Source organism: Nerophis ophidion, linkage group LG26, assembly GCF_033978795.1.
Source record: "Nerophis ophidion isolate RoL-2023_Sa linkage group LG26, RoL_Noph_v1.0, whole genome shotgun sequence".
NCBI classification, from domain to species: Eukaryota; Metazoa; Chordata; class Actinopteri; order Syngnathiformes; family Syngnathidae; genus Nerophis; species Nerophis ophidion.
The window spans coordinates 29,864,606-29,881,441 of NC_084636.1; the positions used below are offsets into that span (position 1 = coordinate 29,864,606).

At 39.1% G+C, this 16,836-nt stretch overlaps 1 protein-coding gene across 1 annotated transcript in view; it reads right to left on the bottom strand.

Annotated features, from left to right (window-relative positions):
• The window catches only part of atf6 (activating transcription factor 6), a 103,404-nt gene that overhangs the window by 20,165 nt on the left and 66,403 nt on the right, over positions 1 to 16,836 (bottom strand). The window contains exon 14 of the mRNA XM_061888611.1: positions 11,692 to 11,803. Coding sequence (XP_061744595.1) covers positions 11,692 to 11,803 — 112 coding nt within the window. The remainder of the gene's footprint in view (positions 1 to 11,691; positions 11,804 to 16,836) is intronic.

Here is a 16,836-nt window from a genome sequence, read left to right on the forward strand (position 1 = left end):
TGCTCCTCACCACTGTGTTGTATGATATACTTTTTATCAAATGACAATGTGGTCAAAGGATTATGTGATCCTGTCCATGTTACTAAGCATTTAAACGGGACCTATTTGGCAAATGGAGATATGTATATAAAACTTATTTAATACTTCCTCCAAACGAACCGTTTAAAATTTACCCAATTTGCAACATTTTTCCAATCTCCATGTCACAATAATTGTACTAAAGTTGTTACAAAATGTTGTATTTCAATGAGTTCCCGGCGAGAGGATAAAAGCTGTCTTTGATCCCAGCAAACAAAATGCTTGTAAAACTTTACTGTGTAGGATGGGGAGCGACATGAGGGTTCTGTTTCTTTGATGTATTGTAATCCACAGAAAGATTTTGTATTGACCCGAGATCAACAAAGCGGAGAGAAAGCAGGACCTGCCCAAGCTCCAGGCACCTTTTCTTTGAACTGTTTTAAAACCTTTTCTTTGAACTGTTTTTAATCAAAGGCGATGGCTGTTTACGACCCCTCTCCCTTAGAAACAGCTGTTGCCATGTAATCAGGGAAAGTCCTAATAAAAGAAGAGGCGTACAATATTTCGTCGGAGCGTGGCGACACTGTACAAGGGTACAGGTGTACGCGTTTCTCCTCAATTGTGCCAATTTTAATTCTGTCTCTGTTTAATTCCTTGCTTCTTGTCTTGTTTAATAGATGTCATCAGTGTTTGAACCTGACACTCCACATATGGTAAAGTTTTACTCGAAGAGCTTTGCACGAGTCCGCCTTTGTAGTCTGCGCTGCAGTCAATTAGCTACTTCTTTTTTTTCTATCCTCTAGTTGTGGGAAAAGACTGGCTCGTACATGCACATGCATCCACCGCTGTAGCTATTTCTAATACAAAGTAGCGTAATATTTAAACTCTGACTTGATGACGAAGCGCTTATTGCTACAACATGGCTGAGGGGGAGAAGACACAGTCGAAGTGGAGGCACATACCAAGACCGCACTCAAGAGACGGTCAGAAGGCGGCTTGAAAAAGATCTGTAAAATATAATATCCATCCATCCATCCATCATCTTCCGCTTATCCGAGGTCGGGTCGCGGGGGCAACAGCCTAAGCAGGGAAACCCAGACTTCCCTCTCCCCAGCCACTTCGTCTAGCTCTTCCCGGGGGATCCCGAGGCGTTCCCAGGCCAGCCGGGAGACATAGTCTTCCCAACGTGTCCTGGGTCTTCCCCGTGGCCTCCTACCAGTTGGACGTGCCCTAAACACCTCCCTAGGGAGGCGTTCGGGTGGCATCCTGACCAGATGCCCGAACCACCTCATCTGGCTCCTCTCGATGTGGAGGAGCAGCGGCTTTACTTTTGAGTCCCTCCCGGATGGCAGAGCTTCTCACCCTATCTCTAAGGGAGAGACCCGCCACACGGCGGAGGAAACTCATTTCGGCCGCTTGTACCCGTGATCTTATCCTTTCGGTCATGACCCAAAGCTCATGACCATAGGTGAGGATGGGAAAGTAGATCGACCGGTAAATTGAGAGCTTTGCCTTCCGGCTCAGCTCCTTCTTCACCACAACAGATCGGTACAACGTCCGCATTACTGAAGACGCCGCACCGATCCGCCTGTCGATCTCACGATCCACTCTTCCCTCACTCGTGAACAAGACTCCTAGGTATTTGAACTCCTCCACTTGGGGCAGGGTCTCCTCCCCAACCCGGAGATGGCATTCCACCCTTTTCCGGGCGAGAACCATGGACTCGGACTTGGAGGTGCTGATTCCCATTCCGGTCGCTATAATATAGGCAACATTTTCACCAAAGAACTACCATTACGTGTCAAAATCATAATATGGCCACTTTGAGTAAAATAATTAAGTTGGACTACATAACTATACATTTTCACAAATTGGAAAAAATAGCATTCTGCAGAATTAATTATGAAAACATTTCCAGAAAATTATTGAGAAGCTCTGGGCTAGACAAATATCACCGAGCAGTGACAAGTCTGTGGTCAAAAGCTTGCACATTTTTGCCACAATGCTCCTGATATTCGGTAGGTGAATATTCAATTGCAGTCAGAGAAAAGTTGCATGTTTTCCTCCCACCAGATTTTTTCCCAGTCATTATGTTAAGCAGATGGAACATGCAGAGATCCTGGGTTCCATCCCTGGGCTCGGAGTCTTTCTGTGTGGAGTTTGCATGTTCCCCCCGTGACTGGGTGGGTTCCCCCCGGGTACTCCGGCTTCCTCCCACTTCCAAAGACATGCACCTGGGGATAGTTTGACTGGCAATACTAAATTGGCCCTAGTGTGTGAATGTGAGTGTGAATGTTGTCTGTCTGTGTTGGCCCTGCGATGAGGTGGCAAGGGTGTACGCTGCCTTCCGCCCGAGAGCAGCTGGGATAGGCTCCAGCACCCCCCGCAACCCTGATTGGAACAAGCGGTAGTAAATGGATAGACAGATGGACATATCCATGTCCGATTGTCCGTGGGTTTGCTTTCTTTCTTTCTCTTGCTTTAAAACCGGCTACAAGAGGATTCATTCTGTGCATCGCTCTCAGCACTTGAGAGCTTTTATTTAATAGCAGGATTAAACAATTACAGAAAATGCTCTTGTCATCCATCCAACATTTTTGTTTCGGTGGGCGGTGGCAGGACCGCTTGTTTAGACACACGAAAGGACAGAGTCTCGCGAGCGAGACGCACCGCAAAGCAAGAAAAACGAGGAAAAAAGATTATTGCAAAGCCATATGTGTGGGAATATTTCAGCCTCAAAGTGAATGACAGAGAGGAGCCCATCAAAAGGGTGCTGAAGATGTTACAAAGACATTGCAAAAACAACATAAAAAACAGCAAAAGATAACTAAGAGTTTGAGAATCTATTTTATTTTCAGACTTATTGTATTATTTTGTGTTTCTTACATTATTTAGAATAATTATGTTTTTGAAAAAAATATTTATTACAAATCAAACTTTATTGGTTAAAAATGTTACTTGCATTATTTTTTTTTATTTAAAAAACTGCTTAATTTGGTCTTAAAATAATGCTGACAATATCGTTTATCGGCAATAATTTGTGGGACTTTATATTGTCCAGCGAAATGTCTTATGTGCTATTTAACACAGACATCATGCTTTCAATAAATACTCTGTCCATATCTATCATTATTGTAGATTTATAGCCACATTGCGCTCAGCAGCTTGGACAGAAACAGATTTTTTAAAAATACAAAACAAAGCCAGGGTAAAAATTTAACAAAAGGTCCTTCACTTCAATCAAAAATGTATTAAAATAAATAAATTATATATATATATATATATATATATATATATATATATATATATATATATATATATATATGTATATATATATATATATACACATACATATATATATATTCACACACAGATACACATATATGTATATGTACGTATACATGTATACATATATATATACAGTATATATATATATATATATATATATACATATATATATATATATATATATATATATACACATATGTACGTATACATGTATACATATATGTATATATATATATATATATATACATATATATATATATATATATATATATACATATATATATATATACACATACATATCCATATATACATATATATGTATATACATACATATACATTAAATATATATACACATATATGTATTTTTAAAGGTATTTATATTTATTTATTTTCATTTTTTTAATCTGTCGTTTCTAGCCACTCAGGCAACTCATATTGTTGATATAGATGCCCATATTTGCTGCACTGATATGTACGTATGTTGCCTAATATGTATTTAACATTTTTAAATGTTTGGGTAGAATTTCATTGAACTAAACCAATTTTCTTTTAAGTAATATATACATTTATCACAGCTGCTTGTCTATTTATAGGAGGAATGTAGTTAATCATACAACTGGCACCCAATGCTACTAAAAAGTATGGATATTGAATCAATAATCATTCTGAATCGAATCGTTACCCCCAAGAATCGAATCATACCAGATTGTGGGATGCCCAAAGATTCACAGAACCTATTAGCTATATTTTACTGAACAGCCAGAACGGAGATACTGTACGTATACTACTGTCCAAAGTTGTGCATAATTTCCGGATCTACGTTTTTTATTGTACAGTAATACCTCAATTTACAAGCTTAACTGGTTCTGTGACAGAGCTCTCAACTCAACACACTTGTATCGCAAACAATGTCTCCCATTTAAATGAATTTAAACTCATTTATTTGGTGCTTGGCCCCCACAAAACAGCACAATTTTAACGTGTACCATGTCTTTTAAAAAGAAAAACAAGCCTTTAAAAAGAAACACTGTATAAAAACAAAGTAATAAAATGTTCTAGTAACAAATACAGTAGTAACGTAATAATAATGTACATCATTTAACTTGGAGAGTGGACTACTGTCCCTTCTTCTAGCTGCTTGTACATCAAACAACATCAGCATTGTACGGAATATGTACTCGCATGTGCAATCTACTAATAAAAGTTTAAATCAATCAAAAAGCAGTTTTCCTTCTTTTCTTGGCTAAATGTACACTCTTTCAATGGGTAAGTGTTCTGCTCAAATGGGTTTACCAAGTTTGCTGCAGGCTCAGTAGCGCTGGAAGATTTATTTTTCTAATTCAACAACTATCATCCACTTCTTCCCTATTTGCGATACGACTATCCATTTCCCTGTGACGTCATACAGGGCTGCCAATGTAAACAACATGGCGGTTACCACAGCAAGATATAGCGAAATTAGCTCAAATTCAGACTCAGATTTCATCGGCTTAAGCGATTCAACAGATTACGCATGTATTGAAACAGATGGTCGGAGTATGGAGGCAGATAGCGAAAACGAAATTGAAGAAGAAATTGAAGCTATTGAGCGAATAGCTATTGACGCTACTCGGCCATAAAATGGGTGTACCTAATGAAGTGGCCCATAGCATGGCTGCCTTATTAGCATCGCCGGTAAAATGTGCAGACCAAACGATCAGGACTTTCGCATCTTGTGACACTGGAGCAACTTAAATCCGTCGATTGGTAAGTGTTTGTTTTGCATTAAATGTGGGTATCTAGTTTCAAATGTACATACAGCTAGCGTAAATAGAATGTTAGCATCGATTAGCGTAGCATGTTTGCATCGATTAGCTGGTAGTCATGCTGCGACCAAATATGTCTGATTAGCACGTAAGTCAACAACATCAACAAAACTCACCTTTGTGATTTCGTTGACTTAATCGTTGCAAATGCATCTGCAGTTTATCCATACATCTCTGTGCCATGTCTGTCTTAGCATCGCCGGTAAAATGTGCAGACACTCTGGCAAATTCAATGGGGGTCTGGCGGCAGATTTCTTGCCAGTGGTGCAACTTGAATCCCTCCCTGTTAGTGTTGTTACACCCTCCGAAAACACACCGACGAGGCATGATGTCTCCAAGGTTTCAAAAAATAGTCAAAAAAAGGTAAAATAACAGAGCTGAGACCCGGTGTTTGTAATGTGTTATTACCTCGGTGACATCACGTTCTGACGTCATCGCTAAAAGACCGATAAACAGAAAGGGGTTTAATTTGCCAAAATTCACCCATTTAGAGTTCGGAAATCGGTTAAAAAAAATACATGGTCTTTTTTCTGCAACATCAAGGTATATAATGACGCTTGCATAGGTTTGGTGATAATGTTCTCCTTTAAAGCATAACAATTAGTCGTGAGATAGTTCTTCTCTCAAAACACTCTTAAATTGAGGTACCACTGTATTTTTCCTCTTCCCCATTTAAGCCTATAACAATCTACAAGGTTAATATAGGTTGCTTCTCTTTCTACGCCTCCATTTTTCGGTATTCATTTTTTATCTCTAGTTATCTTTATTGTTGCATTTGGACAACTGTATTGTTGATAATAGAGGTAAATTATTGGTATTGTTCATTATCAATAGTGCTATTTCTAATGGTATTTGTCATGCTCCATTTGTAGTGTAAAAATGCTCATTGTCATTTCTGTATTATTAATAATTTCGCTAACTGCTTCTTTGCTATCACTTTCACCATCATATTTGTAAATATCGCATGTGCTGATTTTGCTCTATTGTTGTTTTTGTTGTGTTTGCTGTTGTTTTTTATTTCTTCGTCTCATCCCCCTCTTGTCCCCACAATTTCCCCCTCTTGTCTTCCTTTTTTTTCTCTTTCAATCCCCTCCTACTACGGCCTGGCTGCACCAAATAATAATATAAATACATTTAATAAAGTCAAATACAAATAAGGCAACAAGAGAAATATCCTACTTTTCTCTTTTGCAAAGTAAATCTGAACAGCCGATATGGGCATCTACATCAACTATATGATTTGCCTAAGAAGCTGGCCAGAACAACAACGAAAAAAAAAAAATAGAAATCCTTGAGTCGGTCACCAAGTGGAGGTCTCAATAAATTGTACATTTCTACGCTTGGACCTCCAAGTTCTTGTCCAACTTTGGAGGCATATTATTCCTGGAAGTGTTGGTGGAATTTTAAATCGCGCGAGCAAGTTCCACTTATTAAAATATAATTGAGTTTTAACGTGCAGTAATGCTGTGTTAAGTGCACTGTCAATCACTTAAAGGAGAGTGTTTATATTCACCAAATAACAATAAAAAAGCAATACTAGCAATTGAGTATAAATCAAAAATATGGTCCGGGAGATTGCAACTAGTAGTTAAAATTAAAAGAGTTCATTGTTTGGCATATGCTTCTGGCATTGCAAGGCACTAAGAAAAAGCTGGACCCTACCAATGGGGCTATTAAATGTTCCCCCCAATGAGAGGGTTTTTGACGATGTAGGAAAACATCAAGTGCATTACTGCTCATCATCAAGGGACCTACAGGCTAGACAAGCTGACACAAGAGCCGCTGCTGCCATGGCGACAGGTACATTTTCCTTCAAACATATTGGATAAAGTCCTCTGTGAAATCACGCAATGTTTCCACCACGTCGCCCCAAAACACGCACGCTTACATCAAGCGGCAGGTGCCATAACACAAAAAAGTAAGAGCAGTTTTTGGCTTTGTCTAGAGGTACATTTTCCATCGCCTCAACTGCTTTCATACTCAAAGCCACAGGTGCTTGCGTACCTGCAAAGGGCTCAAAGGGTGATCTGGGTTTCAATAGGAACGTGTCGCAACAACACAAAGAGCAGAACTGCCGGGGAGAGGACGAGGAAAGGTATGGACAATCCACAAAGACGGACGTGCAAATTGATTGTGATTGGTTTCAAATTCAATCCAGAAGCCTGGCGAGTTTTGTAATCACATCATACTGAGTGGAACAAGAGCCCACCCGTTTTTAACAAATATATACACCCTGAAACCCGGGAAACAAAATAAAGGCAGAAATTACAAGGTGACATATTTTCTCTATAACAAGAACTAATTTAATAGTGTGTTCATACTTGTCCGGTTGGAATCACACCATTGCAAAAGTGATTTGCAATGATGTAACAGTAATAGGGATTAGTACCTTTCGCATTTGACGGTACCAATTTTTGGTACTTTTGTGGGTGTTAATGTAGATTGTTTAATAATAAAATGTCCTCTTTTAATATTGAACACTGAAATAATCATGATAAATGTGCTGTCCAGTTGTTATATCTTGCAAGTAGTAGACTTAGCATGCCGTTGCAATTCTGAGAGATTAGATGGCATTATTGTATAGGCCAGTGGTTCTCAACCTTTTTTCAGTGATTTCAGTGATTCAAGTACCCCCTAATCAGAGCAAAGCCTTTTTGGTTGAAAAAAAGAGATAAAAAAGTAAAATACAGCACTATGTCATCAGTTTATGATTTATTAAATTGTATAACAGTGCAAAATATTGCTCATTTTTAGTGGTCTTTCTTGAACTATTTGGAAAAAAAGATACAAAAATAACTAAAAACTTGTTGAAAAATAAAGAAGTGATTCAATTATAAAGATTTCTACATATAGAAGTAATCATCAACTTAAAGTGCCCTATTTGGGGATTGTAATAGAGATCCATCTGGATCCATAAACTTAATTCCAAACATTTCTTCACAAAAAAAGAAATCTTTAACATCAATATTTATGGAACATGTCCACAAAAAAATCTGGCTGTCAACACTGAATATTGCATTGTTGCATTTCTTTTCTCAGTTTTTGAACTTACATTCATATTTTGTTGAAGTATTATTTAATAAATATATTTATAAAGGATTTTTGAATTGTTGCTATTTTTAGAATATTTTCAAAAAATCTCATGTACCCCTTGGCATGCCTTCAAGTACCCCCATTTGAGAACCACTGGTATAGGCTATGGTGTGTTGCCGTAGTCAGTACGTAATCTTTGACATCAAGTTACCGGAAAGACGCAGTCGCCACCGAAAATGGATATTTCATCACACCATTCGGTTTCGTTGAGCAGAGTCTATTTAAGACAACCGAATTGTCGGTGCATCACTTGTCAGTAGTGCACAAATAATAGGCTGTATGTGATAGATATAAATATATTTTTATTACTAAAGTAATCAATAACATAGTCCTCATTTAGTGCATACTATATAACGGGGAATTATAAACTTGGCTCACATCCATCTTCTGCTTGTATTCATCGCGTATCTCCATATGACTCTTGAAGAGGTGGGAGATCAAATTGCTTGTATTAAAGGACGTCTTGGTTCCTCCTCGCATAACCAACTTTTTGCAGTTATTGCAAATTGACAGTTTTTTATTCGTCAGAGACACTTTAAAATAATCCCTAACCATAGACATGGTGTCGTTAGTCAGTCACCAAGCGAGCTCGCTTGTTAGCCACGGCTACAGCACCGGCAACAACACACTCTTGTTGTTATGCTGCGCTCGCGGCGGTTTGATGAGGTCATCAAGCGTCGCCAGTAAACCTCTCATGCTGCAGTCGTCAACTCCTGTGTTGTGTGTGGGAGAGGGGGGTGGGGAGGGGCTGCTGACTAGGAGACACAACTGCTCTGTACTGCTCCCTACGTCCATGTTTTACCGTACGGCGGCGTTTTAAAAAGTCATTAATTTTACTTTTTGAAACCGATACAGATAATTTCCGATATTACATTTTAAGCATTTATATTCCGATAATATCGGACATCTCTAATTGAAATACTTTCTACAGTACAAGACTTACGGACATTTAAAAACAGCACTGCACATCAGTGTTAATTTTGACAGCAAAATTTGATTTAGTTTTAGTCATAGTCTTTTGACTAAAATGTAATTTAGTTTCAGTCATGATTTAGTTATTTAAATTGTTTTAGTTTTAGTCTGGTTTTAGTTGACGAAATATCATTAGATCATAGTCGACGAAAACTACAGTAGATTTAGTCGACTAAAGGGTAATATGTAAACTTTCCCTTCGATTTCTGAAAGTCAAAGCAAAACAGCGGAAAAATCACCGATACAAGTCGTATTTTGCTGAAAATCATGTCTCAAATTTAGTATTTCACGAGTAAGCCGTGTAATAAACGGGAAAACGTCGAGTGAGTTGTATGTGGTGGAAAATGCTTACCTGTGTGTGGATTTCCGGGTGATTCGACTGTAAATGTCGCTTCAAGTTTGTTGTGTTTTTCCCCGTATTCCTCGCGCTGCATTTCTTACACTGCGTCTTGTTATCTTTGACGTCAAATATAAAATTTCCCCATATGTCCTCTCTCCTCTTCCTCCCCGGCGTTGACATGTTGTCTTCTGCAGCGCATTCCCGGGTCAGTCTCAAACGCAAACTAAGTTTACCACGTTGCTCTGATTGGTTCCCTTCCCAACTCCTGCCGCCTCTTCCTAACGAAATGAGTTCCGATCGGATCTCGTCTCTGGCAGACATTTTCATCTCGTTTTTACTCGTTGACGAATATGTCAATAGACCATCGTCTTAGTCCACGTAAATTATTTTTTATTTAGTTATTGTCTCGTTTTAGTCAGAAAAAAAAAAGGACGTTGACTATAACTATGACGAAAAATTTTCGGCAACAAAATTAACACTGCTGTACATCATAATGGTGGCTAAAATTTTGATTTAAAGGTCTAAAAAAATTATGTAGAACGTCTGGCGGGCCGGATTGAAAATCTTAATGGGCTGCATGTGGCCCGCGGGCCATATTTTATTAGTGATTCCCGAAGCCCAAAAAAGTCTGCGGGCTGTAGAGCTTTTTCATTTCGGGCTCCAGTACTCTGGAATGCCCTCCCGGTAACAGTTCGAGATGCCACCTCAGTAGAAGCATTTAAGTCTCACCTTAAAACTCATTTGTATACTCTAGCCTTTAAATAGACTCCCTTTTTAGACCAGTTGATCTGCCGTTTCTTTTCTTTTTCTTCTATGTCCCACTCTCCTTTGTGGAGGGAGTCCGGTCCGATCCGGTGGCCATGTACTGCTCGCCTGTGTATCGGCTGGGGACATCTCTGCGCTGCTGATCCGCCTCCGCTTGGGATGGTTTCCTGCTGGCTCCGCTGTGAACTGGACTCTCGCTGCTGTGTTGGATCCGCTTTGGACTGGACTCTCGCGACTGTGTTGGATCCATTATGGATTGAACTTTCACAGTATCTTGTTAGACCCGCTCGACATCCATTGCTTTCCTCCTCTCCAAGGTTCTCATAGTCATCATTGTCACCGATGTCCCACTGGGTGTGAGTTTTCCTTGCCCTTATGTGGGCCTACCGAGGATGTCGTAGTGGTTTGTGCAGCCCTTTGAGACACTAGTGATTTAGGGCTATATAAGTAAACATTGATTGATTGATTGATTTTGCCCAGGTCTGCTTTAGAGAGTCCAATTAACATGCACTTTTTTGAATATACAGGGAAAACCCCCACACACGTGGCAATAATGAGCAAAATCAACAGAGATGCCCAAGGGAACGTGAGACTGACATGCTAAAAACAACCCTACAGCGACAAAATATATATTAAGCAGCTATTTGATTTCCCCCGCGGTCACTATTCCGACACCACTGTGACCAACTTGGTGACAGGGGGCCTTAATCTTTGACCATCGTGTGTTAAGACTCCCACCACATTCAGCAAGACTATTGAATGCATTGCGGCGCTCGGGGGAAAGAAGCTAAAATATCCCTTTAATTTTGTTAGCAATGTTTTTGTTTTAAAGCATGATGGAGCTTTACTGGGCTGTTTCATTGTACTGTCTGACAGGCGCTGGAGTCATTCAAAAAGAAAATCTGTTTTATTTGGTTAGCACTTTACACCATAACGTTACACTGGGGCCCTCTATAAATATCTTTCCGGGAAGAAAAGACAGCACTAAAACCCAACGTGATCAAAGAACTTTTACTGAAAGTGATGTCCACTATTAATCATGGTAAGACAGCAAATCCAAAGCAGACCCAGAGCCCAGACTGAGGTAAAAACTCTAATGAAGAAAGAGTGAGAAGATGAGAAATGACATGTAGTCACGCCTGAAATCTTAAAAATATGGCCCGGATGATTGCAAATGGGCCGAGAAAACGGAACCCTTGGGTGTGTTCACCTCACCCCCACCTCCGCCCTGCTTTCACATGAAATTTTTACGTTAAGGAACAGACCTATTACAGGCTATTCATGATTCATTCATTACATATTATTTTCTTTATTTAGTCACTTTATGGAGAGTTTGTAGGAAAAGCTACAGCAGTGAAACTCTTACTACGTGTTGATTGTCAATATATGGTTCCGTGAGGACAAACTTACCCTGCGGAAAGACACTACGTAAAAAGTGTCACCACGCCTGTTGATCTCGCCAAAGAAATCGTTGTACGTGTGATGGGGTGCGTAGTACACTTGTAGCTCACGGCCAGGGGTCCTTAAAAAGAGAATGATGCATTAAGAACGCTCATATTTATTTGAATTACTTGAACCATTATTTCATGATACAACTCTGTAATAAAGCAACTTTCCTGGCTAGGTGAAATGAGCTTCTCAGTGGTTTCTAATGAGGTAGTTACAAATAATAACTGGTGATAGGATTGATTGCTTTGACTATAAAACACATCTTCTGCCCTAATGTGTCCTTCCAGGAATTTGCAATGTCAGCAATTCAACCAATCCCTGCAAATTATGTGCGACCTCAAAACTTTGCCCAAAGAAAGCAACTTATTTTGTGTAATAAGTGTCATTATCGGCACTTAAATTTGTCAAATCAAACCCGTCTACGCCGCTAAGCCCTCTGGGTAATGTCGTATATAAACATTGAGCATTGCACCAGCATCCAGCATGTATTCATATATTTATTTAATTCTAATTTATCCATAGTAAAACAATTAAAAACATATTTTCATCTGCAAAAATGACCAAAAAAGGCAGTATTTACATGTTAGATATGTTGAAGTGTGATGAGACTCTTATCAATTCTCATTTACCAACAAAAAATACTGCTACGGATCACTTTCGACTGTTCATAAATGTTATTGACATTTGAGGGTAAATGTGATATATGACATAAATTGATGTTTAAGATGAATAAACACTTTCCAACCGTAAAACATACACGGAGAATAAGTGCAACCCTTCAAACTTAAAAGTGTTTACAAAGTACAAAGAAGAAGAACCACGAAAAACATTCTGAAATTATTTCATCCATTCATTCATTCAGTCTCAAAATAATCTTAATCATCTCCATCCATCCATTTCTACCGCTTATTCCCTTTTTTGGGGTCGCGGGGGGCGCTGGCGCCTATCTCAGCTACAATCTGGCGGAAGGCGGGGTACACCCTGGACAAGTCGCCATCGCAGGGCCAATCTATCCCCAGGTGCATGTCTTTGGAAGTGGGAGGAAGCCGGAGTACCCGGAGGGAACCCACGCATTCACGGGGAGAACATGCAAACTCCACACAGAAAGATCCCGAGCCTGGATTTGAACCCAGGACTGCAGGACCTTCGTATTGTGAGGCAGACGCACTAACCCCTCTGCCACCGTGAAGCCCTTCTTAATCATCTCATCATATGAATTATAACTTACTTCACCAATTATTATTTATATTTATTGTGATTACTTATGGAGCATATTGTGAATACATTGAGAACAGGAAGCGAACAAAAGTTTTAGCAACTGTTATGTAAAAGAAAAGGGGTGGGATTAAATAAGCTCTGCTTTTTTCCTACTCCTTTTCGAACATGTTGAAAAGAGAAACTGGAAATTGTGATGTATCTTGTTGTATGCTTGCATGTTCGAAATAAACTCAAACTCAAACTGAGGACACTAAGTTTGGTGGTGGTGTTTTCTCTATAAGTATGATTAATTATTAGTTATGATTAATTAAAACAGGACATCAATTTGACAATGAGCTCGGAGTATGTACTTTTACTGCCATTTAGTATCTACTTTGAAGTCTGTGCGGTATCAAATGAGTAAAACATCAATACAGTAGATTTCCAGTTTTTGTTGCGATCCTGTGATTCTAGAGGTTAAGTTTAGAAGGTGAATGTGAGTGTGAATGTTGTCTGTCTATCTGTGTTGGCCCTGTGATGAGGTGGCGACTTGTCCAGGGTGTACCCTGCCTTCCGCCCGATTGTAGCTGAGATAGGCACCAGCGCCCCCCCCGCGACCCCAAAAGGGAATAAGCGGTAGAAAATGGATGGACGTTTAGAAGGAACAGAAATTATTGATGAAAAAGTTCATAAACTCATAAGCTAGATTCAATGTTGAAAAGCCTCTAAATATGGCAACTTTTGCTGCACCTTTCAGAAAAATCATTGACCATGGCTGCAACAATCACAAAAAAGCCTGTGAAATCCTGAAGGGACTGCCTAATAATACATGCATTATTGTATCTTAGATTTTCATGCAAATCCCGGTTATAACCTCCCCATACAATCCTTGAAGATATGAATACAGGGAAAAAATGTACTTGAACTTAGGCCACTAGACCTGTTTAAACAGTTTCCCCTTTGTCCTTCACATTTCCTTGCCAGGGAGGGGGGGGGGGGGGAAGAAACTATAGGGGGCCAACAAAACCTATTGACTCCATCTGTTCTGATCTGAGTGCAGCTCAGGAAAAGGTTTTGAGTGCCAAAACTCTGAAGTCAAGTACTGGGGTCATCCTTGACAATCTGTGCTTCATTAAAAAAATAGCAAGGAGGGGGGGACAATTTCCAAAAAAGGAGAAAAACATTTTACCTCTCATTATGGTTCCATTTAAAGAGCCACTTAAGTCAGATACTGTTATATGAACAGTGGCTTTACGGAATGGTGTTGTGTTGAAGGAGGCTGCAGTACATTTGTAAAACAGGGTAATTTTAAAGGGGAGTTAGGTTACTGACTACAGATATGCTGTACTTAACCCTTTAAAACAGGGGTGTCCAAACTTTTTTCTACAGAGGGCCGCACACGGAAAAATTTAAGCATGCGGGGGCCATTTTGATATTTTTCATTTTCAAACCATAGCAAAATATATGTTGTTTTGTTTTTTTTTAATCCTTAGGGCTCCTGGGGAGCGTTGAGGGTCTCAGTCACTAAAATGTTAAAAATAAGTCCATCCATCCATCCATCCATCCATTTTCTACCGCTTATTCCCTTTCGGGGTCGCGGGGGGCGCTGGCGCCTATCTCAGCTACAATCGGGCGGAAGGCGGGGTACACCCTGGACAAGTTGCCACCTCATCGCAGGGCCAACACAGATAGACAGACAACATTTCACCTTATTGGGATAAACATTGATATTCCAGTACCATTTTGCTCCTTGGTGGGTAATCTCAGAAACTGCCTTTTTACCATCCATCCATCCATTTTCTCCAGCTTATTCCCTGCGGGGCCGCGGAAGGCGCTGGAGCCTATCTCAGCTACAATCAGGCGGAAGGCGGGATACACCCTGGACAAGTCGCCACCTCATCGCAAGGCCAACACAGATAGACAGACAACATTCACACTCACATTCACACACTAGGGCCAATTTAGTGTTGCCAATCAACTATCGAATTATCATTATTATTTTTTATTTAATGCTTACAATAAATCTCTATATCAACTTTAGGTTGATATAAAGTAAAACAAGTAAGGTTATATGCCTTTTCTGTCAGACAACTTTGTTTTTTATAGTAAAATTGAAATATGCAGTATTTGGATAGATAGATAGATAGTACTTTATTGATTCCTCCAGGAGAGTTCCTTTATTGAGCAATTCAAGCCCTCAAAGATCAATAATGCAGGACACCATTGATTTTAATTATTTAATATTTTTGAGTAATCACAGTAAAAAGTTAAATAAAATCCTAATAAATATATTCGATATCCGAAAGGTTCCCCACTCATAAAGTGATACATTTTTATTAGTTTTTTTTTTTAACTTTTAACACTTAAATTTCAAGATGAACTTCTGATATATCTGTTGATTTTAAGTTTGAACTACTATTTTGTTTGTTTTATGCTCTTTTGTCCAAACATTGATGTTTTTATACGGCAACCACACAACATATGCAATATTTTTTCCACATAAAACATTTTAAAGCGATAATTTTTAAGTAATAATTCAATATAACATAGATTTTTTGGTCCTGTTTTTTTTGAGCAATGGAAAAAAAAAAGAAAACAAAGACAAAAGGAAAAAAAAAACTGCCTGCATGGCAGCTTTGTGTCAACATTGCCACTTTTTCTCATTAGATTTCACCTCATTCCACTTTTTTATTTATTTTTGCAATTCTATCAATTTTGCAATTTTTGCACAATGTGTGGCGGGCCGGTAAACGATTAGCTGCGGGCCGCACTTTGGACACCCCTGCTTTAAAAGGACATTCAACCACCCATTTGTGTTCATTTTAATTCTCTTCAAGCCAAACATGACACTATTTAAGTATGTTAAGGTTGTAAAAACATACTTAAATCTGAGCCGAGGATGTCGTTGTGGCTTGTGCAGCCCTTTGAGACACTCGTGATTTAGGGCTATATAAATAAACTTTGATTGATTGATGGATGTATGCTCAAATTGATTAAAAAAAATTACGTATATAATTTACTCTTTTGATCAGATAATGTCACAGGTTAAAATGAGTAAAGTAACTAATTAAAATGTATAATAATTGAAAACTGTGACATAATTTGATCAAAAGGCCTTCAAAAGGTTAAAATGCCTATGTTGATTGAGAGCTTTGAGCAAAAAAATAAATAAAGAAAACGCCCTTTGTAAAATGAAGGACTTATAGGCCTTGTTCACTCTGCAGGCCAATCTGGATTGTGAAGTGAAGTGAATTATATTTATATAGCGCTTTTCTCTAGTGACTCAAAGCGCTTTTACACAGTGAGACCCAATATCTAAGTTACATTTAAACCAGTATGGGTGGAACTGGGAGCAGGTGGGTAAAGTGTCTTGCCCAAGGACACAACAGCAGTAACTCTGCAGGTCAATCTGGATTGTGAAGTGAAGTGAATTATATTTATATAGCGCTTTTCTCTAGTGACTCAAAGCGCTTTTACACAGTGAAACCCAATATCTAAGTTACATTTAAACCAGTATGGGTGGAACTGGGAGCACGTGGGTAAAGTGTCTTGCCCAAGGACACAACGGCAGTAACTAGGATGGCGGAAGCGGGAATCGAACCTGGAACTCTCAAGTTGCTGGCAAGGCCCCTCTACCAACCAAGCTCCCATCCGACCCAAACCTCTTTTATATGTTAATGTAAAACGGATATGTAAGTGATGCGACTGCAGTGTGAACGTTCGGGTCTCGTTCATCCAACCAAAACGTCATCAAAAAACGATAAACGTCATAATTCTCCGCCAAAATAGACCGCTGCAGATTAAATAGTTGGCATACGAGCAGAAAAAGGGCAAAAATAATGTTTATGAACTTACGTCAATGTTCCACCACTCTTGCGTCTTTGACTGTTGGCAAACACGCTCCTTGGA